The sequence below is a fragment of the Chroicocephalus ridibundus genome, chromosome 4 (genome assembly GCF_963924245.1).
Source record: "Chroicocephalus ridibundus chromosome 4, bChrRid1.1, whole genome shotgun sequence".
Taxonomy (NCBI): Eukaryota; Metazoa; Chordata; class Aves; order Charadriiformes; family Laridae; genus Chroicocephalus; species Chroicocephalus ridibundus.
In genome coordinates, this window is record NC_086287.1 from 46,529,482 (window position 1) to 46,554,824 (window position 25,343).

Sequence of the window (25,343 nt, forward strand, 5' to 3'; positions counted from 1 at the left end):
CATGGAGCATGTTGCCATTTGGATGTGGATGCAGCAAGGAGGACATTTGTTGCCCAGGGCTTCAGGGTGAAAAATTGCAATTCTCCACACTACGTCAGTCATGGACAGTGAAGTCCACTTAGTCAAGTTCTTATTTTCTTCCTTTTTATGGCTGTCACTAAGCTCTCTAAGCCCTCCCTGGAAATTTCCATTAGCTTTGTTAAATGCAGAGCTGCTCACAGCCTGGCCTTCCCAGCAGGGATCTGTTCCGAGATGGACTTTTCCTTCACGCCTGTGTCCAGCTCACATTATTAACAAGCTTGGAGAGGACGAAGGGCAGAGATTTGCATGCTTTGCTGAAAGTCAAATAAGGATTCAGAGTGGAGCCTGTTAAGTACCAAGAGCCAACAACTCGGAGAGCACAGTGTCTCCCTCTGCACGGAGGTATTACCTACACAGCTCAGGTATGTCCCCCAAAGAAACTAGGACCAAGCTCTAGGAATTAATGACAAAATTATTCAAGTGTGACAAGAAAGCTGAAATATGATTTAATGCATTGGCTTAACCAGTATTTGAAAAGTTAACTGACAAAGAACATGACTTAGACATCTGGGTAACCCCTTGCTGGCATATCCAAAATTGAGAGCTGAAGAGGAGGAGGGATTAGGACAAAAGTTCCCCAACACTACCGCTCAGCAGCACATGGCAAGACCAAAAAAAAAAAAAAAAAAAAAGTAATTTGCAAGTAGGGCATTCATGTCCAGGAAAGCATAAATAACAGTGTCTTTTCACTTAAACCATCCCCGATACTGAAGAAGGCAGCAGCAACGGACAAGTGCACTGCTCTCCTCCTTCAAATCCTGCCACATGGAAAAGCCCAACAGTAGCACACTTGTCTGCTACAGGCACTAAATTAAATTTTGATTAAGACATTGCTGCCTGCAATCCCATCTAAAAATATCAGCAGAACCCCATTACTACCATGAAGATTGTGGCAAGCCCAACATGGAGAAGACTAGCTGCAAAGTGTCACCATGCAGCATGCAGCTAGGTGAATATCTGATTTTCACACCACCAAGGTTCACTTTCTCCACAAAAGATATTACTCTTTAAAGCTGATTTCTCTAATATACTGTCCATTCAAGATCACTAAGAGCAAGAATAAAAAAATGGGTTAGTTTACAAAGGATTTGAATTCCCTAATATGTGCTTTCCTCCCTTTGTGTAAACTTGTCATTCTTAAACCATTCAAACTGTATCAAGGAAATATAGAATGAGCTACAGAGAGCAAGGTGACACTATGCTAAGGAACAGGAATCCATTGTCCTTGTTTGGGAAGGAAGCAGCAGCACATGGTATCTCACACAATGCAATGCTTGGCTGGATTCCAGATGCATCCTTGTCAGCAGCTCATTATCTCTTCTGCTGGTGTGTGAGGATCAGCACAGCAAGCCTATCCCTGGCTCCCATGATTAGCTAGGCAACGGTATTGTCAGTACAAGGCAAAGTTTGGCACTCCCAGCAGCTGCCTGGATAGGAAAACAATCATTTCTAACACTCTATTTCATAAATATTTAGCTTTCCGTACAGGCTATGAACCACGTGCAGAGACAAATCCAAGTGAAAACTGGCTGCAGTGCAAACTGTATGGAACCAGCAAATGGGATTCCTGGAGTAGCTCTGCTGGGCAGTAATTCCCTTTGACCAAGGAAGAGGTGGCAGCTTCACTGGCACCCTTTTGAGTATAGCCCATGTTTGACTAGCCAGGGGAGGAGCATAAGACCAAATATAAGAATTCCTAACAAGATAAATTGTACACAACACAAGATCTGCAGTTTACAATTAACAACCACGCAGACATTTAAGTGACATATGAAACTATCCTATTAATAACATTCAGAGGAACAATGGAAAGGTCACCCCTTCTCCGCAAATAGCAGCAGGTGGATTTTTACTCCCTATACTGATACAGCCCACTATTTTCCAGAATCTTGCAAGTTTCGCCCACCTGGCAACCAGCAACCATGCAGAAACACATCCTGACACCTCCTTGAATTGCCAAAGGTGCTGCAGAAGCAGGACAGCAAGCAGCTTGGTGCAGCTGGTAGCCATGTGCCTGCTTCAGGGAGGATGCCAACTCGACCCAGAACACTATGCAAGATGACTGGCCCCGTTTATTTGATTGTGCAGTCCTGCCAGCTAGGTTAAATAGCGGGATTTTTGAAGAGGCTCTAGCCAAACTCACAGCATTTGAACGAGGCCAGCCTTATAAATTTGGAGGCACTAATAGCTAATAACACTTTTCTGTTGCAACAGCATGAACACGCACAAGTTTGTTCTGCCCACCGTCAGGGAACTGAAGCTGGATACAGTCCAGGCTCTTGCAGCCAGTGGATAAGATTTAGATAGAAGGCACACCTCTAACAGTCATCTTCCCTGGGCAAAAATGTGACATCGCAGCTAAGGAAGAGAGTCATCTGTCAGCTAAGCTGTTAGATACCTCAAAGTGAGAGAGATAAGAGAGATTAACACAGTAGGAAGAACACAAACATGATGGTTTCTTCTGATCCACAGGGTCACTACAACTAAAACCCAAGTGGATTCCAGGAGACAGCATTTGTAACCTGCCTGTCTAGCATTGCATGTAGCAGATGAGCAGACTCACGACATGGAGAACAAACCAACAGAAAGAGAAATTTGTCTTACATTCCAAGGGAGAAAGTCTTAAACTAAGACGCAGTCTTCCATCACATTCAACAGGAGTGATAAATGGATATTATGCACCAAGACAATGGCAGAGCAGAAGGAGAGTTTTGTATGAAAGTTTGGATGTTTGATCATCCTGAGACTCAAGAACTACTACTGAGGTTGAGAGTGCTGCCTTTAAGGGACACAAAGCTACACGGTACAACCTGTGTTGAGAATAAGGACAAGAAAAGTCCCTCACAGACAGCCTTCATGCCCATGCCAATTCTTCTACCAAAATGCCACAACATTTTTTAAAAGCAGCTTTTCCCAGAGCTTTTTTTTTTACAGCACTCTCAGCATAGGAAGTTGTAACTTCCACCTGAGAGAACAAGAACCACCCTCTTAGTCCCGAACATGACTCCCATAATACTGGTGTTGTAACAAACACCAGCTACTTTGACATGTAGAAGAGATATATCCCAATTTGGAGGGGGCATACTGAGGTCATCGTTAAATGCAAAATATTTGTAAGCAGATGTACAAAACACTCAAGCAAGGTGGGCCCAGAGTTAAGATTTGGTCCTGCAACACTGGCAAGACTTTTCTGTATGATGTACTGCACTACACAGTAGTTTTAGCATTATTTAAAAAATGCATGTTTATGTAAATAAGAACATACCATCCAGGCGAAATAGCCTGGAATAAACAAGGCAGAAATAAAACATAAGGATTTTCTGAATTTTCACCGATTTTCTTCTCACTCAAAAATCTTGCCAGTATTCCACGATATCCTCCACTTAGGTGGCTCCAACCACACCAAGTAGCACATACGGATCCTCTGGAAGGTAAATAACAGATTCCAGAACGCAGAGCTTTAAGTTCCTTAAATAAGAACAATTTAGCTTGGTATCACCTTAAACCAAGCTCTAAAGATGGATAACTTGCTTAAGTTCCTCTAAAAACCCAAAGGCTTGTTAATTGCTTAAAGTGATTACAGGCAGACTATACTCCAAATAAGCTCTGAACCCTCAGAATATCTTAAGCTGTTTATGATCTATCAGCTCTTCCAGTGGCTTAGACAATTTAGGATGTTATGAATCTTTGGGGGAGTGCAAATTGCTTAAGCCTTCTTAGGCCTTAAACATCTTAAACTGCTACAAGTCTCAAGAGCCAAAGTCACTCTTTAGTCTTCTTTGAACTTTCACTAGCGTTTCAGCAGAAACTGATATATACATTGATTCAAAGGCAACTTCAAAGTAGGCTTGTTTTGTACTTTGTATGCCAACAGACTAACCCAGGAAAATGCATTTAGAATGGGAGAAATGAACTTCAAAATAAACACTTAAAATAACCAAGCATAGCAATGCCTTTTTATTATTATTATTTTTAATACAACAATACAATGTGCACAGACAAATCTGCCAAGCTCCAGAACCAAGATTTTGGCTTGGTCTAATCTCAGTAAGATCCACAGGGCAAGCCAAGTTTTGTATTTTTAATCTTTAGCAGCTTTGAAATTAGCCAAATAAAAAGTGTTCTGTTTAGCATACAGGGGAAACTTGCTCAAAATCCAACAAAACACCCAAATCCACAAGTTTTACTCCACTTAGAGTTGGTAGGCATGGAGTTGAGACCACTTACAGAACCAGATGGCTTGAGGATTTAAAAAAGGTAAAGAAAATGAAGGAAAAGTTGGCTGGTTTATTTGCTAGCTGGATTCACTACAGTCCTGCTAGAAAACACAGGCATAAGGGACAACAAATAAAACTCCACAAGTAAACTGGATCAAAGACTGGAAAATTAAAGATTACTTTATTGGAAGGCAATATTGGAGTAAAAAACTGAACAAGGAAGGTTTAGTATAGACCTAAGGAGAAAAGAAAGGTTATAAGAAAGCAGAATGGACTGGTGCTGACAAAGGAGGAAAAGACATTCTAAAAATAAACAGGAGGAAAATGGCAGTGGAAGAAAAAAAGGTCTATTCATCAGTGAGGCCAAGGATAAAAATCAATAATGACTCAAAGTGGCCGAGATACTGAATTTTCTCTCTGAAGTCTCCACTTCAAACATATCCAAGGGTACTTATGCAATTAGGGAGTAAGAATAGAAGCCAGACACAGCAGCTAGTTGCACTTATTAAGAAAATTAAAAAATAATAATAAAAAAATTTAAGAAGTTAACTTTTTTGAGCCATTCACACCGGATTTAACATTACAAAAAAACCTCAGGAAGTGACAAAAGGCCAAAAAAGCCTACTTAGTCGCATTCTTCAAAAAGAAAGCCATACTTAAATTGACAATTACTCTCTCCTAAGTGTAACTTTTATCCTTAAAGACAGTAATATAACAAAGAGAAAAAAAGAAAGATATATAAAAACAATAAAAGAGTGTGCCACATGCAGTAGGCAGTAAGTCAAATAATTGCTTGCATGAAATTTAATTGCTTTTGTAGATAGAATTAGAAAAAAAGTAAAAGAAGAAAAGGCAGCAGGTGTGATCTGAATAGATATAAGTGAAGCATTTGGTAACTGTTCTTAGAGTACGTGTTCATGCTTTTAAAACGATTGCTACGCTGTATCAGAACCTGTAAAGTAAACCAGTAAAGACCTGATAAGCCCAGTGAAATAGTACACAAACCAGTAAAAAGCAAGTTAAATTTCTTTAACACTGGGCTCTGTTCCAACTTCCCCTTCTCATGGTGGAAAATAAATGCCACTAACTAGTCAGTGCTTCAGCATATCTTGAAGAATTGGGTGAGGGAAATAAACTTGCTAATAACTGAAGACTTAAAGCAGCTCTCAAAATTTATCTCTAGGATTCACAGACATATTAAGTGGAATTTTATGAGGGCCTCTTCCACCTAATGCCATCAGTCATCCTGGATATAAAATTCACATACAGAAACAGAAATGGAATAAAAACCAATATCACAATGGACATACTGTTTCAAGCCTCCGTATTACCACTCCACTTCTCTTGCATCTGCAATGACTGAGCCTCTTGGCACTTGGGATATCTAAGGCTTCCCTGCACAATTTGGACAGAATTGGAGTTTTTTTCTTAAATGCATGAATAACAAAAATCCAAATAGAAGCTTTCAGGAAGCATCTTTAGTACAAAATTGGTCATATTACCCCTTTTCAGTCCTTTTATCAATTGAAATAATCTTTTCCCCTCATTTAGAAAATTTTGTGTATCTTGTGGTTAACAGGCAGCAAAAGCCCAGGACATGCATTTGCTCGCTCGGCCATGGTCAAAGGCTACTGTGCAGATGCTGCCTTTGAAGAGGCCATTTGCAGCGAGGATTCAGACATAACCAGTACCTCCAGCCACCCCAGTTAGCTGTGAGGCAGGGTTGCTAACATCCCTTGGTTACACACGAAGGAAGACAGCTCCTCCTTCTGTCTCTTTGTTTACTCCATCCTCCAGAAGCTATTCTTAAAAGACAAACAATGCACCAGGGCTTATGCTGCTGGGGAGCATCGTTGCTGGAGGCTGAAGAGCCTGAGGAATGGAGCCAGCCAGCAGAGAGACATGACGCATCAGGCAGCTGGATAGATTACTATCTCTTTACCAGCACCAATAACTAGATGCAGACGCATTGTCCCCATTACTAGATGAGAGGATACGCAATTCTCAGAGGAAAAAAACCAACTGGATTGAAATGGACAGACAATTAAAATGATCCTCTGCAAAGTACAGGAATTACCGTGAAGAGAATTTTCCTAGAATAGTTTCACGTTAGAGGCAGATCTCACCACAAAGAATTAAAATATGCACACTGCATAGCACTGAATCAATTTGAGACACTCCACACCTCCTTCCCAATGAGAGAATTCCAAGGGATGCTGCCTCTGATCCAGATACATCTTCAGGGGGTATTTTAATTTCATTACCAGAGGCTCTGTCTGCTGAAGAAATCCTTCCTCTCTTGTGGATGCCCGCATTACACAGCTGGCCCTAGACTAGGTGCTTTGAGTACTTGGGTTTGAACCAGTTTTCTCAGAACACTGAGGTTTTTGGATTAGTATTTTCAAAAGCATTTGAGTGCTGAGCCCTTCCAGAACCTGCTCCTGAGCAGGGAAGGCAGGGGAACAGGGGGAGGCACTCAAGATGAAACGAGGAAGAACTGATATTTGGACCCCCTGCCTTTCTCCCACGGCAGTCTTCCACAAGAGAAGCCAGCAAAGGGCAATAAGCAGCATGCAGTCTGCTCCTCCTCACTTTTGGTCTCACCTGTTCATGTTCTACAAGACAATTAATGTTTGAGAAGCCCCACCAGGGGTGTTTCTGAATGCGAAAACTCTTGTTAGTATGTGACAGGATAGGAAATGTTAAGAGCACTAAAAAACAAATTCCTTTTTAATTCAGTAGAGGTGTTTCTATTGTACTAGACGCTGGATTTCATTCTGTGCTGCAAAAATCAAAGATTCAGAAACTGAATCAAACCTTGAACTATGCAGAGCCAAGAAAGACATACAAAACTTTAAGGAGCGTCATCACTGGTCACAGTTACAAAGGATGTCAGGCAGCATATAGCGGGGAAGAAACAGCCACACAGAAAAGTCAGTGTGCAGCAGGAAAGCATAGGAGTAGGGGGAATTCACACTGCTTTGTACCACCTCCTGCAACAGACCTCCAGGCAGCAACGGAAGTAGGTGGTGGTTCACTTCATTTGCTAAGTGGAGTACCCCACCTCAAGTGGTGTGCCTAAAGGGATTCCTGTTTTCATGTGGCACGGCTCTCCCAATGAACATTACTGTCATGAATTTAGTGTCTTGATATAGCCCAATGGCAGCAGCCTCGGAGCCTTTTAATACCACACTTCTGGACTGAACACAAACATCCAAAAAGTACACACTACCACGAGGTAACGTGAAGCCATGTGCAAGCAGATAGCAGACTCTTGATCTAACATGTATGCAAGTCTATCAGTTGGCAACCATCCACACACTGAGCCATGACAAGAGTGAACTACAGGACCCTCAAAAAAGGAATAGGCCATCACAACCTCATACAGACTGCAACTTGTTTCCAATCCACATCTGAGGGCCAACTCTCTTACCAGTAGGACTCGCCTGTGAACCACAGACCCAACTATCCTTGCTCCAGCCTATCATCACTGGAATTGGTTAAAAAAGCAACAAAACATACATGAAGCATCCATGGAAGACATTTACACTGCCTATGATCTACTCAATTCCATTCATTACTCTATGCATGCCTGGAGGTGTTCAAGACCAGGCTGGATGGAGCTTTGAGCAGCCTGGTCTAGTGGGAGGTGTCCCTGCCCATGGCAGGGTTGTTGGAACTCGATGATCTTTAAGGTCCGTTCCAACTTGAACCATTCTATGATTCTATGACTTGCAGATGCCCTTTTCTTCTTATCAGCTTCCTGCACTTTGTGCTCTATCCCCAGGGGTCACTTCCACGAACCTTCTCCCAGTTACTCCTTCTCTTACATGTTGGCTGATGAGTTTTTCAAACAAAAATCACAGACCAGACTCATGAAAATTACATTGCTTGTCCTGTTGGTTACTTGCAGAGTGTTTCCAAAAGCTAGGTTCCTGTCCCACTCGAACCCAGTGCCCTGAGTTTTTTTCATACAGACCATTCCTCAAAAGGACAGTAATTCATCGGGAAAAGCAGACAAAGTTTTAAACAGGTCATAAAGACCTGCTCTAAGATGGATAGTTTGTTTATTTGAAAGCAAATGAAACCAGAAGCTAAACAAGCGAAAGAAAAGAACGTATGAAGGACAAGCAAACATTCCTGAACACCAGCCCCACCACATTTGCTATTCGTTATCCTTACTCGGAATAGAATTTATTCACTGACAATTGGTATCTCTGGGTTTTCAATACAAGTCTGTATGTAATACTGTATGTTCAAACTAGCGTATTAGTGACAAACATAAGTTGGTCGGCCTTTGAGTGTTTGGGAAAGGAGGGACTTTTCTGACATTACAGTAAAAGTTTCTTCTAATGTAAGCATACAAAAAGCAGAGCAAAAAAAATTGATGGTTTTCAATAGCACAGTTTAGTGAGCTGGGTGTCACCGTGAAATATAACGAAGTCGGTACACAATCCTTTCTTTCATTTATTCAGCAGAATGCAACCCTGCTAGGGTTTATATCTTTGGCTAATAAAAACATTTATTTTACCCTTATAGCTACTGCACTGGCTCATGAATTCCAGTCTCTTACAGGCTTCTTTCAGGCCCATTAGGTGCACTTCCAAGTGTGGATGAACACCGCTGTCACCATCTCACCTCCCTGCAGTACAGCGGCTCTGAGAGCCAACCTGTCAACACCTGTTTAGACGTGGAACTTGGGTTTATAACACTGAAAAAGTGCCTCATGGCTCAGCAGTCCAGTCCCACCCCCAGTCACAAATATTCAAGTCATACACTTGTCTCCGCAAGCCAGCCAAGCTGCACCTCCAAACAGCTAAGCCTTTGGCATCCACCTGACCAATGTACCGGCTATCGCAGAATCGGCTGGTTAGCCACCTTTTTCTAGTTCGAAGCCACAACCTAGCCATAGGCAACTTATGCCTCTTAGTTCTCTAATAAAATACATATAAATTTAAATAGTTCTTTTCTGGAGATTTATGGAAGGATATATAACACCCTCCCTTAGCCCTGCTAAAGACCCCAAGCTACAGGCTTTCTTTGATAAAAATGCTCCACTCACCCCACTAGCAGCTCTTCTCAACTACAGTACCAGTTCAAAGGCAGTTCTGAATATAGATATGTGAATTTTAAACTCTTCCAGCTTATATATCTAGTTTCTTCTACAGTGATAGTAACATTTTGCTATCTCTGCTATTAAGCATCCTGTGTCTCACCCTAGAACTAAATCTGTTGTTTTTACAGCCTCGTGTATTGATGGCTCAATCACCTATGATCAACTAAAACCCTCAGATCTTTCTCCTCCTCTGTCATTTTAACTACTGAGCTCAGTGTTATTAGTCACTAAGTGCACTTTGTACTATTAAATTCTACCTCATTTCTATAGCTCCAGTCAGTTTCAAGGCAATCCAGTTCTTGTGCAATTCTCTGATCATTCTCTGCAATGACAAGGCTAATGTCACATCCTTTGCAAATTTATTCAGTGCACCCGTACGAGGCATTAGTGTAAACAGTATTAATAACCAGCCCCAGAACAGGTTCTTAAAGAAGTCCACCAATGACCTCTTTTGTAACAGAGTCCAGCTCTCAATCATATTGTATTCTTTCCTTTAGCCAGGCTTTCGCCTCCCCTTTACCAGATCTTGTTCTAATCCTAATTCTTTACAAATTAACTAGATTTAATGTAGTTCCAACATGGGAACTGGCTTACTAAAATGCAGAGGTATTACACCTGGAGCAAGTCCTTAGTTGACTCTTTAATTAAAAAGAAATACATAAAATTCTCAAGGACAAGTATCCAATTTGCTATATTCCACCTTAGTCACAGAATCATAGAATAGTTTGGTCAAATCACAATGCATTCGATTCCACTTTCCATGGCTTTAATTTTCCTTTCCTTCAAATCATACTCCATAAATCTGTGTACCGAGTTTACATTATGGATTGCCAACATACCCTGACCTTCCCCATTTCCATTGCAAAGAAAAACTGCCATCAGTGTTACCCCAACTTAGCAATATAGCCCAAAATATTTGATTTTAATTATGTTTCTTTGTTACTCTGGAAAGACTACTTGCATAGCCTCTCATTATGCACCCACGGATCTCCAAGTTACGCCTTTTTTATGGTCAGCTTGTACTTTCAGTCTACTCATCTCGTTTTCCCCAAGCACATGCTTTTAGCATCCTGTATTTGAGGCACAGCTGCTATTCCAACCTGTTAATGTGATCCCTGTAGTACTTGGTTTCAAATACCTCCATAGTATGTGGGAATAAAGACCCAGGGAATTATAACCATCTCAGTTGTTTGCTACTGACCGGTTTTCTTTGCCAAATTAGAGCAGTGGGGGTGTTTTCAGCAGTACAGTGTTTTCTTGATCCCTGCTGTTTGTTAGGCTATCCCCCACATAGTACTCTACCAGTTGCTGAATCCTTTACTTAATATTTCTCTTTCTCTGTATTACTGCATATGGAAACTATACAAATATTTTTCACCTTTCTCGCTCACTTCTCAAGTTAAAGTCAACAGATACGTCAACCTCAAACCAAGTCTGTTAAGCCAAGAACTACTGAGATGGCATCTACAGGTTGGGATTTTTCCGTTCTCTGAGGACCTTCCAAATGGATCTGGGGCAGATCAGAGCCACTTCTGCTCTGATAGTCTCACTCATTCCTGTGTTCTGATGTTGAAGCCTCAATGGAAATTATTGAGCTTGGTGAATATCTACACCTTAATGGAGAGGTTTTTAAGTCACTCTGACTGTTGTTGGTCTATAAAATGGTGCAGTTGAGAACAGAACCTATCAGCCCTCTTCCAAAAAGGACCCACCAGTCCATGTGAGGTCTGCAAGAGTCACTAGAAGTATCAGTCACCCCAATCCACCAGTAGGAAACCTGTTGAAGCATTTCTGTCAAGCTACCAATAAATCTCCCACCTGTACAGCCACCATAGAATCATAGAACTCGTGTTTGTATACAAATTTTTTTTTTTTTTAAATTGGGAATGATTGTTGCTGGGATAGAAGTAAGGAGACAGAAGAGTGCCCTAGCAACATGGCAAACTAAGAAGGTTTAACAGAGACGCTGCAGAAGGACTGATGGTACTTCCATAACACACCATGAATGTGTCCCTGTTGTCTTTAATTAGTGAGGTGCCAAGAAGAGACATGCCACTTGGCTTGGGGCTACTGCAAGCACCAGAATGGATACCTAATGTGGGGTGTGGCAAGCCAGGACAGCCAGACCAAGCTCGACTCTGCAGCATTCAATCAAAGCATCCACACTCAGGGAGACTTCATTTCCCTGGGTTGTTGTCCAAGTTCATCTCATGAGCCATAATCAGTAGACTAAATCTTATCACTTCTCTATCCTGAAAATAACTTAGAATAACTCTTTAGAGTTCGAGAAGAAGAGAGCCATTATTCCTGAAGAATTCTTCTGCTTATAAAGTACAGCAACTGTTCTTGAAGAAAGCCACTTATCCTGGAAGAGAGCGATTATAGCTTATTCCATAATAATATATTGTAGAACTTCATGTATAAATAAGGCCTTGATGAAAGATTATCTTCAAGAGAACAAGAGGGCTGTTTGAAGAGCACTGGCATTTTGTACTACTGAAATTGGTCCAATCTGAATTCCAAACACAGATTTCACCAGAAGGCTGTACTGAATTAGTCACTATTACAACTGTATATATTTATTCTGATTTAAGATAGTGGTTCTACACTGACCACATGACTCTCCTCAAGCACCACACGTCTGATCTCATGCACAACAGATGGAGTCTACGTGCATGTGGTAAGATCACCAGCAGTGCTGCAAGTTTCTAGCTGCCAGCTTTTAAGTTACAAGGAACTTCAACACGTGAAGCACAACCCAAAAGAATATCAAGGTAATTTAGTACCAGGAAATAACTGAGGCAGAGAAATCCCTGAAGCGTTCCTGAGGCATAAAAGAAACACTGCTTCAAAAGAACCACTTGCACACCACAATGGAGAAAAGAGTTTCAACAAAGTACGGTGCAGAGACTCCCCATGAACACTGAAAACAATACATGTTTCACTGCTACGATGCTCAGCCATCATCTGAGTCACACCACATCTAAATTAGTTTGTGTTTAAGTTGCAAGTTTACAAAGGGATAGTTACACCCTTCAACAAGGCACTGTATAAATAAGAGAGAACTAAAGTCTACACGTCACATCACTGGGCTTTCAAGTGAGGACCAAAACAATCCACTGGCTTGCTCATAATCATGACAAAAATCTTAGCAGTTCACAGAATCTCATGCTTGAATACTGTAACAAGAATTTGGTAAGTCTAGACTGGCAACTTTCAACCTGGTTGGTGGACTCCAAGGGTCCATGAAAGCTGAGGAAAGCAAGCATATTACTAAGAGCTCAAATTTGCTGTTCTTTTTGGAAAGTTTTAGAAATCCATAAATTCAGAGAGACTGAAAGACACTGCACTAGACATATGTGAAACAAAGGATCCAGAAAGCCTAAAAATACATGGGAAATAAAATGAGCTAATGAGATGCACTTCAAACAGCCTCAGAAGTTTATAATCAGCAAAAGAAAAATTGATTGTAAGAGACTCAGGTAAACACTGCGGCAGTCCAAAAGGAGTATTAGGAGTTGGGTTTTTTGAGTCCCTCAAGCACAATGCCCCAGGCAGTGAAAAGCCATCTTATCACCGTTGCCCTAAGAACAGAACTGCCAAAACAGCTGTAACTCCACGTAGAGCAATCACTTACTCTGGTCGGCAAATCACCAGGTCCCCTTTGTTGGTGCCATATGCCAATCCCAGGCCTGGCTCAGGCAGCCAGCGAGCAGAGTTTATGCTGACGTGTCTTCTCTGGTCGGCAGGCATTGGGTACAGAACGTTGAAAACTCTCTGAAACAATAACAGGAGGTTACTTGACAGGACAATACAAGGCAGGAGAGCCAAGGAGGCTCAAACAAACGCTTGATCTCCCTGCAGAAGCGCAGCTGGCCAAGGAGACATGTCACTTTACAGGATGTTGCAAGAAACCACTAATCCAGCAACAAGAGTAAGCTGCTGCTAGAAACACAGGTACACGCACCCCATAGTGTTTAATAGGCTGACTGGCACACAGCTGCAGAGCAGAAGAAATTCTGACCCCAGGAGAATCTTCATGTCACTCAGTGGGCTGCACAGTCCTTCTATTCAAACTAATTAAAGTGATGGGGACAAGTGGCATAGTCATTAGAAAAAAGGACAACTAGGACTCTTCTGGCCTTCACCTCTCATCTAACCTCCTAGGGTAAAGAGGAAACTGGCAAGTACATGGGCTTTCAGCATCAAAAGTTTGTTGTTTTTTTAAACATTTGAACAGCTTCTGAAAAATGTTTCAGAGTTTGACCAACCCCATATCAGCAGTGCACAAAGGAAAATCAAAATCCAGAGATTATGAGAATACTACAAATCCCTCAGTTCAGGTCCCCTTTCAACACCATCCGTTTCACCTGTGGTAAGGTAAGAAGCTGAAGAGCTGCTAAGTCTGCAGATAGTTAGCACGGCTGCAAGCCAGTGCTTCCCAAATGCTGCATTAATGCAGGTGAATGAAAATCCTGTGTACAGGAAGGACCAATAGCAAGCTCGGCTTTCTGGTCTGAACTAGCTTGGTTTCTGAAGCATACGAGCTTGAAAAGCAAGAACGATGAAGCAGAACAGGTTCTACCTACGCACATACTCTCCTTTTACTCCAAGAAGCTAATGTCTTTTGTAGAGCACAATGCTTTCCTGCACCCTGCCATCCAGCAACCAGAACTGGATATACTGACAACGCTCCATTTAGCCAGAAAATATGACACACGTAGATCACAAAAACAAAGGCATGGGAAGTGGAAAGAGGGGTAATGAGCCAGTTTGTCTACCAGGAATAGACAGGGACAAGCTGCTTCAGTGTACTGGGCCATCACAGCACGTTCCATCATAGCTTCAGAAGGGTAGGACTGAAGACTGCATTTACAAGTCCAAAGCATTAACAGAATTTCTGCAAAAATTTACCTAGGGTTTAAACCTGTAATCACTGCAGGGCACACACACTTCAAATCTAGATTTTCAATGGGATAAGTCCAGGTGAAAGATATGTTTTCATCAGACTTTCTGGTGGGCAACCATCCATCCATCACAAAACCTTTCTTCCAGACTCCCCAGAAATGGGGATGGTGCTAGACTAGGAAGCAGGGAAGGGAATAAGGATGTGGTGGAATAACAGGATAAAGGTAGATGGGAATGCAGATCAACCACTACTGCACTGCTAAGGTGGCCTGAAGTAATAATTAGAATTCATTAGGGTAGGACTCATCAGTTAGCATAACAAACGGGCTGTTTTTCTCTGTAGCTCTACTGCCCACCCCACATCTTGTCTGTTTGACAATTTAACTTGAGAAGCTGGAGGCAGAGACCACTTTAACTGTATGACCTCCAATAGCTAGCACCCAGAACCTTCATCTTGACCATTGTAATGTAAACACAGTAAGTCATCGCAAAACAATATAGCTATGTTATTTCCCATCATCAGTAACATATCTAACCTTTCCTACGAGGAGGCCACATTAGAGGAGAAAACATCCTTAAGGATTTCTTTGTATGACAGAAACCGGTCACTCTTCGCCCTGGCTATCATTCAGCAGTTAGCATAGTCAAAGAAACTCGGGGTTTGGATGGAAGGAACAGGCCCTTCGGGATTTATCTAGCTCTTACCCATCTCTGTCACATCTGCCCCATTCCCTTCCCGCCTTGCTTGCTGTGTGTGGGGAGAGAGGGCAGGGGGGAAAAAAAAGAGGAAAAAAATAAGTCAGATGTACGATGGTAACACCTGTTACCATGGAGATTATGGTGCACTCAGAGATGGGAAGACTGGATTTTGAGGAGGAGGAGGAAGGAGGGGAAAGGGAGGGGTCCGCCAGAGCTGGGAGCATAAATTCATAAAATAAGCATTCCAAATCTCTCAAGATCTGCAAGGGTTTTCCATCATATCCTTCTTTGGCAAGTCAGAAACAAATTGTTTCTCTTCTCCTGAGAATGGCTTTGCTAGAGAAGCTGCCTTGCTGGGCTAGCCGCAAGCTCTCCTCCACTGGCAGGTGATTTTGCGCAGCCGCTGTCCCACAGGCTCCGGAAACAGCCACGCCAAGGAGGGAGACTTGCTCAGTACGGCTCAGCATCCAGGTGCTTTGCAGTAAATAGCACCCCACAGAAAGTGCTGCCAAGGGCATGGGTCTGGTTCTGACAACCTGCAAAAATGTTGGCTGAGGGCAGAATCTCAAAGACAAGACGGCTTAAAAATTCCATGTAAGAGTAGTTGCTTCACCACTCCACTCCATTCACTTCTACACAGCTTGTCACACCAAAGAGCTCCCCTCCCCTGCTGCTTCCCACTCCCACGCTAATGGGACAACTCCATGCAGTGTTAAGGGTGATGACATCCGTGTGTGTGGTAATTAGTACATAAAAAGAGAAAGCAGCTGTACTGGCATAATCACCACTCGCAGCAGTAACCAGGACCCAGCTAATCAATCTGATGCAGTCATACAGACTGACTGTTGCAATTGCATCCATTAGCAAGACCCCCTACTCTATCCACAGAGTGGAAAAAAAAATAAAAATAAAATTAAAGTTCCCTCAACATCAGCAGGTCTCTCTCTTCAAAGAAGGTCAGAAGCCTGCCAGGAAGCATTATTCTCCACAGATCACAGCTAATTCCTTTCAGATTTTTTTTTTGTCCTTTTGTTTCCATTGCTAAATCTTATAAAAAGTTACTGAAATATTTCAATCAAAGTAGTCAGCCTGAAAACACTCCACAGAGTGACCGCACCTCTTTCCCAGTGGGACTGTCTGTGCTTAGTAGTTCTGAACTTCTAGGAATAATACTCAAGTTATTACAGGAATCATACATGAACAGGATTCTCCAGCTTCTAGGTCAGGAGATTGCTGTCAACCCTCAAACACTTAAAATTAGAAATACAAATGCGTAAAGTTGATAATTCACCAGTTCTCCTTCATGAATGCTGGACCACGGACTAGTTGCTGGTCATGTGTACCAGCCATGTTGATGGCCAAGGGTTTAGGAGCCAATTTAGAACCACTGTTGTAAAAGTCCACTAGTCTTTAAGGTGCCTACCACACTCTACCGCAGCCTCCAGAGAGTTTATTTTTAAGGGTGGCATTTCCATTTAGGGGAGATATCGTATTAAATCACACTTTATCAGCCCATAATCACTGCCAGCAGTCACAGCAAGCTTCCAGGCGCTTCACCATAACCAACGTCAAACTCACTCTTAGCATCACTACGCTACTAATTCAATCATCACACCATTAGATGTGGCAATTCAGCATTTTATTAAGGTGGCAGTTGCATTTGTTTCCATATGCTGTTCTGAAACAGAGTTTTCAATGGTATGTCTCTCTGACTGTGAAGTCTGAGGAGTGGAAGCTTCAGAACATTACTATGGAAGCTTAAGCCCAAACAGGCAACTTAACTATAGCAAGCTGTTCTCTTCTTGGCAAAAACATAAACATATAAATGTCATTTCAGTAGACAAGAAAGGTCCTACCCTTCCCTTTAGGGGTTGCCACACAACTCAGCCTGGATTACACAGAACAGTTGCTTGACCTGTGCTTATGTTTGCAGAGAAACTTGTCTCTGATGATCTCCCCATGCTTCACGGGAGATTCCAGGAATCTTCTCTTATTTCACAGACTCCATCTCTCCTCTGAGTTCAGGGGATGTCAGCAAGATAAAAAAAGTCTTTCTGTAGAAATACAAAAACTGTCTAGGTAGCTAAGCTTCCACACAAAAGGCGACTCTCATACAAAGGGAAAGCAATACTCACTAAAGAAACAGCTGGTTGATTCCATTCTACATTCCTGTAACAATAAAGTGTGAGGAAAGATTTGATTGGGTAATTTATGTCTGCACTTCTCTATTTTCAAAGACCGCACTGGAAGTGACTACTTATCTCTTTGGTGTGCCTTTTTCATCCTCCCTGAACAGGAGTGGGCACATACATCAACTCCTGAACTCCCTAAAGCTCATTTCATCACTTCACAGCCACTTCTTCAGTGTTGCATTAATTGAGCAGGGGAGAAGATGGCTCAGAGAAAGCAGGGCTGTAAGACACGAGGAAAAGAAAAAAACAGGCCCTCAAACTGTTCAACAAACAAGCCGCGTGTGGAGTGCAAAGGCCACCTCAAGTCCACTGCTGCTGCTCCCCTTCCAACTTGTCAGTGCTGGCACATCAGTACTGTAGCACCTGTCACAGCCACCGCTTAGGTATTAAACTAAATATTTACTTATGGCAGAGAGCCACGAGAAGCTGCATGACAATCAACAGCCTCAAGGAATCTTTCCCGATGATCTCTTCCTCTCTGTCAAGCTGCTGTACTTACATGGGAAGAAGGGGGCCCAGGGCACAACACGTAAGCACAGAGCTAGACAGTTAATTTGTACCTGCCCTGGAGGGATAAGAAAACTTTTTAGCAAAAAGCCTCTGCTCTGCAAAGTCCTAGTTATTGACCTAGTGCTTCCCTCTTCCCCTCCCGCTCTGTCCCAGGGAAGCTGCCGCTATTAAATAACGCTCTTCAAATTCCACCTTTCCCCTCCATTTCTGGGACGTGCCAACATTAAAAAGCTGGAGAGGGCAATCACCAGGATCCTGTCAGTCACCAGAGCAGCGGCAGGCTGCCCCAAGCCTGGGATACTGCTGCCAGTCGGCAATGGTGCTGCACCACTTGCCTGGTCTGAGCAGCACCGTGCCTGGCCAAAGGGGAGACACCACAGCATCTGCACAGCCATCTCTTTGCTCAAGGCCTTCCCACCTCTAAGGAGAGCAATGGAAGGCAGAGGAGTGCTGAAAACTCTTTGTTTGGCAGAGTGGGACCTTTCTTCTCCTCTCTGGCACTCAAGAAAGAAAAAACATGTTTTGAAGCTGGAGGAGAAGAGAAAGCTGGCACAAGCGGGTAGGGAAGCTCAGCAGGAACTCTCGCTTTTTATCTTTTTAAATTGAATAGAGACATTCCTGCTCTCAACTAGATGCATCGCCTTTCAAGATGCCAATAAATTTCAAGCCATTACCTTTGCTTTGCCCAAGCAGTAAACCAGTCTGTTAGATCAGCCTTGATAAAGGCTGTGTGGGGAGGGGGTGCAGCTGTTCTCTTGTTTACATGGGGAAAACTTGTCATCCGTGAAGCTCCATCCTGACAGGTAAAGGGAGAGGAAAGGATGGAGCAGACCAGGTGGTCTTCTCAGGCACCAGCCTAAAATTTTAATTATTAATTTTCAACTGAATCGATGCTGTCACCAGAGGCTGACTGACCGTGAATACACATGGGAAGAGAAACATCTAATGTGCTAAACCCAACAGAAACCTCTTACTGGGAGGACTGGTAAAATCCACAGCTTCATGGCCACTCTGACCTGGGTTGCAGAGAAACGTGCTTCAGAATGGAGTGTTGATCTCCGGTGGATAGGTACGGCTGTATTGGCAGCCAACATTTATATCTTGTGCCGGCACAAATCCAAAGTTTACGGTAGTAAACAAAGTGCTCTTCATATGGATACAGGTTATACCACCAAAGTAACCGTGGAGGCTGTGCAGTTTTGCAATGTAATTGCAGCTATACTAAAGCTTCTGGCAGGTGCAGGTACCTCATTTTGTAGTATACTTTAACAAACTAAGTTACATGAACGATGTAATACAAATGGGCTGTACAGCAATAAAAGCACTGCCAATTCACAACATTAAGTTCACTGAAAGCACATCTCAAAGCAAAGCCTACATACAGTATGAAACTACCCAAAGAGCATTCCAAAAAAATGCAGAAAACTATGAAGTGCACTTGTATTTGCAGACCAGCAGATGAGGCGCAGTGAAAAGGATGAAGGTATAAGCAGAGCAAAACCAACAGCAGTCCAACTAGGGCTGCACATGTTTTGCATTTCCCCATCTGCCCCATTCATTTTCTGCTCCACAATTTGAAACTTCAAGTTCTTGTTCTAGGTCAGAAGTTCCACTTCATCGTTTTTGGTTGCAAGCACCTTACTGAGGCTGAACGGCCCCTAAGTAAATTCCTATCTTTTTTTGCCTTACTCATCCCAATAGGGTGTTGCCAATGAAAGACCACACCTTGTTTGGGTTTTTTTTTTAATGTCAATGTGTTAACTAGTTTGCCTCTGACACCAGGATATCGGACAAATTGCTATGAAGCATCTACCACCCTACTGAAACTGACTTCTACAATGCTGTCAATTAGTTTAAACGAGTCTGTGACCTTTTAAGGTCCAGAAGCATAAATACATCTTTAACCTGATCTCCTTAATAAATAACACTATGCCCTTTTTACCTAGATTACATTCTTTACTCTGCCTTCTATTTATGAATTTCACAAAAGCTGCTAAAATTCAGGCTTATGCCTTGCACTGCCACAAACCCCAGAGCCCTCCGCCGCAGAATTCAGGTCTAGCTTGTCTAAAGCAGAGGGGCTTGAATGCAAAGCAAAACAAATGCTCCTTGGAATAACTGACCAATGGCTCAATACATTTCTTCATAAGACAATGTACATCAGTATTTTAAAAGAAGAGAAGTCTCCCATTTGTTTGGAAGGAGACTGTATCCATATGCAGATGCAAAGAAAAAGGCACGCACTTCCCACGAGCAGACAACGGAAAAAATGGCTTTTTTGCTCCAAGTCTCCTCTTCTTAGCCAGATTGGTCTATGCTGCTCTGAACCCCTCCCCCACAGCTGATTCCTGCCAACAACATACACGTCTTTCCATTAGATCTTCTCTGTTATAATGGGAAAAGCAAAAAATAATGCACTTATCTTTTTGGATTTGTCAGTCTTATCCTCAAATGGATCTTACCATCTCATGCTCTGCACAAATAAAATTTCTTTCAACTCCATTTATCTTCCACAGATGCAATAGGATCACATACGAAATTCTTCTTCAGTCTTTACCAATACAACAAACCTCTTCCTGCCTTTTTCTGCACCTGTTGTCAGTTCAGAAAATCCTAGCTTTGTTTTTTGAACCACAGTGAACTAAATGAGAACCAACCCTTAATTTTCAGCAACAACTGAAACCTTAACTGAGGATACTTGATTTAATTCCTAAAACAGAACAGCACCAGAAGTTTCTGTTGGGTGGACTGAGAAACTTTATGTAAAGGTAAAACACAGTTGGTTCTTCCTGACCATACTCGATAATTTATTGATGATCTTTCAAATCAGGAGAAGTCTTATTACAGGACACGTAACCCTTCCTTTCTTTAGGCTTGCTCTTGGCATTATCAGCTGGCACTTTATCTCACAAGCCTGCCATGCAACTACTACACGAGAAAGAGCTTTTAAATAACTAGTGGGAAGCTTCAAAACATTAACAAGAACCATGAAGAAACGGATCATCTCAGGTAATAAAGCTCTCACTCAGGAAAGTAACACACTTGCAGTGAAGCAGCTCATTGATTTGCTACCTGTCTCCCAAAGGCTGCAAAATCAGGGTAATACCTCTAAAAAGCCCTTTAGGGGACTGGTCCAAACCCAGATCTGAAACCTAGGGCTGAGTAAGCAAGAAATTCCTAAACAAAGCTATTGTCCTTTCAATTGTGCATGCGTGTGGTTGGAACAGATGAAAGGAGAGAAATAGGAATGCCAAAGGGGGTGCTGGCGTGACAGGAGATAGATACACATACATTCAGTGCAGATGCAGAAGTGGATTGAACTATGCAAACAGGACTGTGCCCCCAGCTATCGCTATCTCTTGCAAAAAATCACTGACAGCTCTCAATGCTGGAACAATCTAATAAAAATGTGGTCACTTCTATGGCAAGAGGAATGACGAGCTGCTTCATTTTTGCCCTTAATTCAGACTGCAAACCAAAAGCAGTACCTGTGAATTCTCCATTAAATGTCATGCTGAGACCATAACAGCAAAATCTACAATATGTTAAGGATCTAATGACAAGAGCAAAGGATTTGCACACAGCTGCCGTTCCACCCTGCTCTCCGTTTGCTGAGCCTCAACAGAATGGCATGCAAGATCAAGTGTCAACAATATGTTGATGACAGAGATACATGCACCCTCATCTAGGTGAAAAGAAGCTGTCATTCAGCTGCCTACACGTCTGGAAGGAATAAATACTAGAGGAAAGAGTTGTCTTAAATTTAATTCAAGAAAGATGGTAGGAAGAAGCACCAAAAAAAAAAAAAGCTTCGTGAAATTCCAAACCTCTTCTCAGCCCATGGCCAGTTTAGTGCAAATCTGGTAATAATTCACCTTGGCTCCCTTACCACTATTTGACTGGGCAAGATGACTGCACATAAATAATCTCAGACATGGAACCGTCTTTGCCATAATTCTTTCCACCTGGTTAAAACTATGTACCCAACTGCATCAAAGGTAAGAGTAGCAACTGCGGGGCACGGGCTCAAGGCCTCACCTGAACTGCAAGTACTCAGCACTCCTAATACTGGACCCCATATTAAATAAAAGGTCTTGTTCTCTCAGCTTCACATCCCATGAAGTAAAAACATCCCGAGTAGATGTCACTTGCCTTTTCTTCACACCATTTGGCTAAAACTGACAGTGCTCCCATGGTTAACCATCACATGAGATATTAGCGCAATATTTTATGAAGGAATCCTAATGAATTTTAAGTTTTTACAGTTTCTTGTAAATTCTGCTTCAGCAGCCTTCATGCAGACATGGGTGAATCAGTCAAGATAGCAATTGAACTAACTCTTACAACATACCATTCCTGCATCTATACTCAAAAATGCACAACTATGCAATCCTTCATGCCATCTGCAACACCAAGGTGGCGTTGCATTTTCTAATGACGTTGAACACAGCTCTTTCTTACAACACCCTACATAAGCAGGGCTTACCAACGTGGGTTTTGGATATGCTCTGTTTTAAAGATACCTGCCAGAATCTGCCAATACACAGAGCATATAAAACTACTTGGCCTCAACCAGACTGTTACGCTCCATTTTGTATCAAAAGGAGGGATTTCCCATATCAGTAAGAAAAGGGTTCTGTCCCCATGCCCTCTTTCTAGTAGCAACAAGTACACACAGTCTGACTCTGCTTGGACTTTTGGTAGTCTAAGAAACATTTACCTGGTTCAACTTCTGCTAACAGTGAAGAATTTCTTTGGGTAGTAATCGGGTGTATTACCTGCAGTTCTACTCAGAGTTGTCAGAAGCTCGCCCTGTCCACCTGAAGATGTCAAAATCTCTCTCACAAGGAGACACAAGGGACCACACCAATAAGCATGCTTTTTCAGTAACACAGCAAGAGGCTGGTACTCTCTTTCTTGCAAACTACTCTTGTTTTCAGAAGTATGTTAGTTCATATGAAATCTTCCACTGCAGGTAACATGGTGCTATAAGCCATCTCCATATGTTCTCCTAATCAATTTTCTTTTTACGCTATCAAGGGCTCTGACAAAACTGTAACTTGAGCCCCAGTGAAGCCAGTGTGCATGGCCATTTGCTTTCAGGCTTAAAGCCCCTTCGCTTATGGCTGCAGGAGCACTCACAGCTCATCTAGTGAGTCAATGAGGTCTGGCAGTGACTTTTGCAGACCACACTGGCTACATTCTACTGACACTGGCGTGAAGCTCAGAAGACAACAGCACTCAATACAATTGTGCATCTTCTCACATATTCTGTGTACTGTCCCTGTTAAGACTTAATATGCTGAAAAAAAAGCTTGGCTCTGTGCTAAAACTCTTGTGTGCCTTTCTGCTTCAGGCTCTTCTTCCTGCAGTATTTGGAATTCTACATCTGTTTACAATGGAAGCATACACATACTCTGTTCCATCCAGGCTACTGACCGACCTCTTCACTGGGATGTTTCCCAAATACCAGTAGTCTTGTCAAGAGTCAATTCCGGATCTCCACAGCCTGAATTTCCTTACAGATTCAAAGCACAATGCAGTATTTGAGAGGGGCTTGGTTAAGTCATCTTATCTCCACAAATTGCATGATTTGCTCTTCAGCTTCATGTCAATGAATTTTTTCTATCACCTACTTCGCTATTTGTATCCTCAGCTTAAAAGCCTCTTTCCAAGTTTTATTTTAACTTGGATCACATTAATCATGTTTTTCTGATATTTCAGAGTTAGTTTCCTCTGGGTGAAATGAAAAACATTAAATATTGCAAGGGCATCAGAGTTTGTGAATGCTAGAAATAAAGCTACCTTCTGGCCTTCTTTCTCACTAATATCCACTGCTAACAGATCCAGGGCAATATGACCCTTACTCTTCTACATTTCTAAGGAACTTCAGTTCCAAATAAGTTTCTAATTTCATGTTCTTCTAAGTTCTTAACTTCCATATATTCTTGGAATCATACAGAATTCAGAAATCACCCTAGACCCAAGCAGCTTGAAAGCAGATCCTCTTTATCTGGAGACCAGCTCCAACTATGATTTCAAAAATAGGCTGTGAAACCTATTTTTTCTCCATATTTGGAGTCCCTTCTCCAAACTTCCCATCTCTGAAACTCAAATATTTCCAGACAATTCCCAGTACCACTGCTACCTGTATCACCCCAAGCTAGAGATCAGCTAAAAGCAATTCCTTCCCTGTACTTTCCAGCTATAGATAGATTTCAGAGATGTTAGCTAGGTTTGGAAAAAAAACAAACCACAAACCAAAAAAACCCCAAAAAAATAAACCAAAACAAACCACAAACACAAACAACAAAAAAATAAAGCTTATGCATACCACTCTTGTTAAAAGTCAACACTACTAGAGAGCTTTTTAAGACTCAGTCTGAAAAACAAACTTGTTCTTTAGCAAAGCCAGGTTTCCATCTGAAATGCTAAGCAGATCAGTTTCAAGGGAGTGAATAGAAAGAACATGAACCTCTAGCTCATGACTCTACCATACTTGATGACAATTCACTACTTTTACTCCATTTCTGAGCATAATTCCTAACTGTCAAATCATGTCAGCCCTGACCTGTAGAAGTCTACCCAATCTCTCTGAAATATTAGGAGCAAAATGTATATAGACAATGCAAACTTGTATAACCAAGATGCTCCTTAATACAATCCAAAAGTGCTCTAGTTCTCAGAGCGAACGTTTCTCTTCCACTCTGAAAATTACACCAGCAGCCAGCTGATTTCTAGGTGCAAACATATTAGATTTTCATGTAACAAGACCAACTAATTGCATCTTCAAAACCTCTATTTCAACAGCAAGATGGAGAAAACTCTCTGAGGAACAAAAACCTGCAATTCCACTGACTGCTAGTCAAGATATGGAGGAGGGGTTAATTGGAAACAGAAATAATCATTGTATTTCACTCCTCAGCATGTTGCCATGCTTTTGCAGTGACTTACAGCCACAATGCCAAGCCCTACTCTCCCAGTTCACTGATTGCAAATCAAAAGGCATCAGGGAAGAAAGGAACAATTGTGAGACAACTTATAAGAATTTTCATAGAATCTTATGTAGCATTTCTCTTTAATTTCTCTCCTGGGAGTTTTGTGAGTAATGTAAAATTAAAATATCCACAAAGCATTGCTTCAGAACATGGCTGTGACTTATTTTTAATTAAGAAGTTGAGTAACAATTGCTTTGTGTTACAAGCTGTTGGCATAGAAGAAACAAAGATGCCTTCTGATTCTCTCTAATGTGCACATTAAATTAGAGATTGAAGAATACAGTTTCACCAGGTTTCCTGAACCTTTTTCTACTGCAAGCTGGCCAAGCTGCAAACAGGTTTTTATGCAACTGAATATGAATATGTCAGCCACTGTAACGACAGTGCGCTAAGAATATTATAAAGTTTCCTACTTAAAGCTCTATTTTCATTTTGCATGTCTGGAAAAGTATTACAAACTTATAGAGCAGTCTTATTGCAAAACTCAAGGCAGAAAAACCTGTAGTTGATCTACCAATTTTTAGAACTAGATGAAGGAATAATATTTACAAGATTAACAGCTTTATTTTTCCTTGGTCCTACTGACTGCACAAAGATGACCAACACCACACCAGAATGTTCA

General features: G+C 41.9%; 1 protein-coding gene across 6 annotated transcripts in view; it reads right to left on the reverse strand.

Annotated features, from left to right (window-relative positions):
- AMBRA1 (autophagy and beclin 1 regulator 1) overlaps positions 1 to 25,343 on the reverse strand; it is a 137,876-nt gene that overhangs the window by 15,579 nt on the left and 96,954 nt on the right. For all 6 annotated transcript variants that reach the window (XM_063331897.1, XM_063331899.1, XM_063331896.1 and 3 more), the window contains one exon: positions 13,052 to 13,191. In XM_063331897.1, the coding sequence (XP_063187967.1) occupies positions 13,052 to 13,191 (140 nt within the window). The remainder of the gene's footprint in view (positions 1 to 13,051; positions 13,192 to 25,343) is intronic.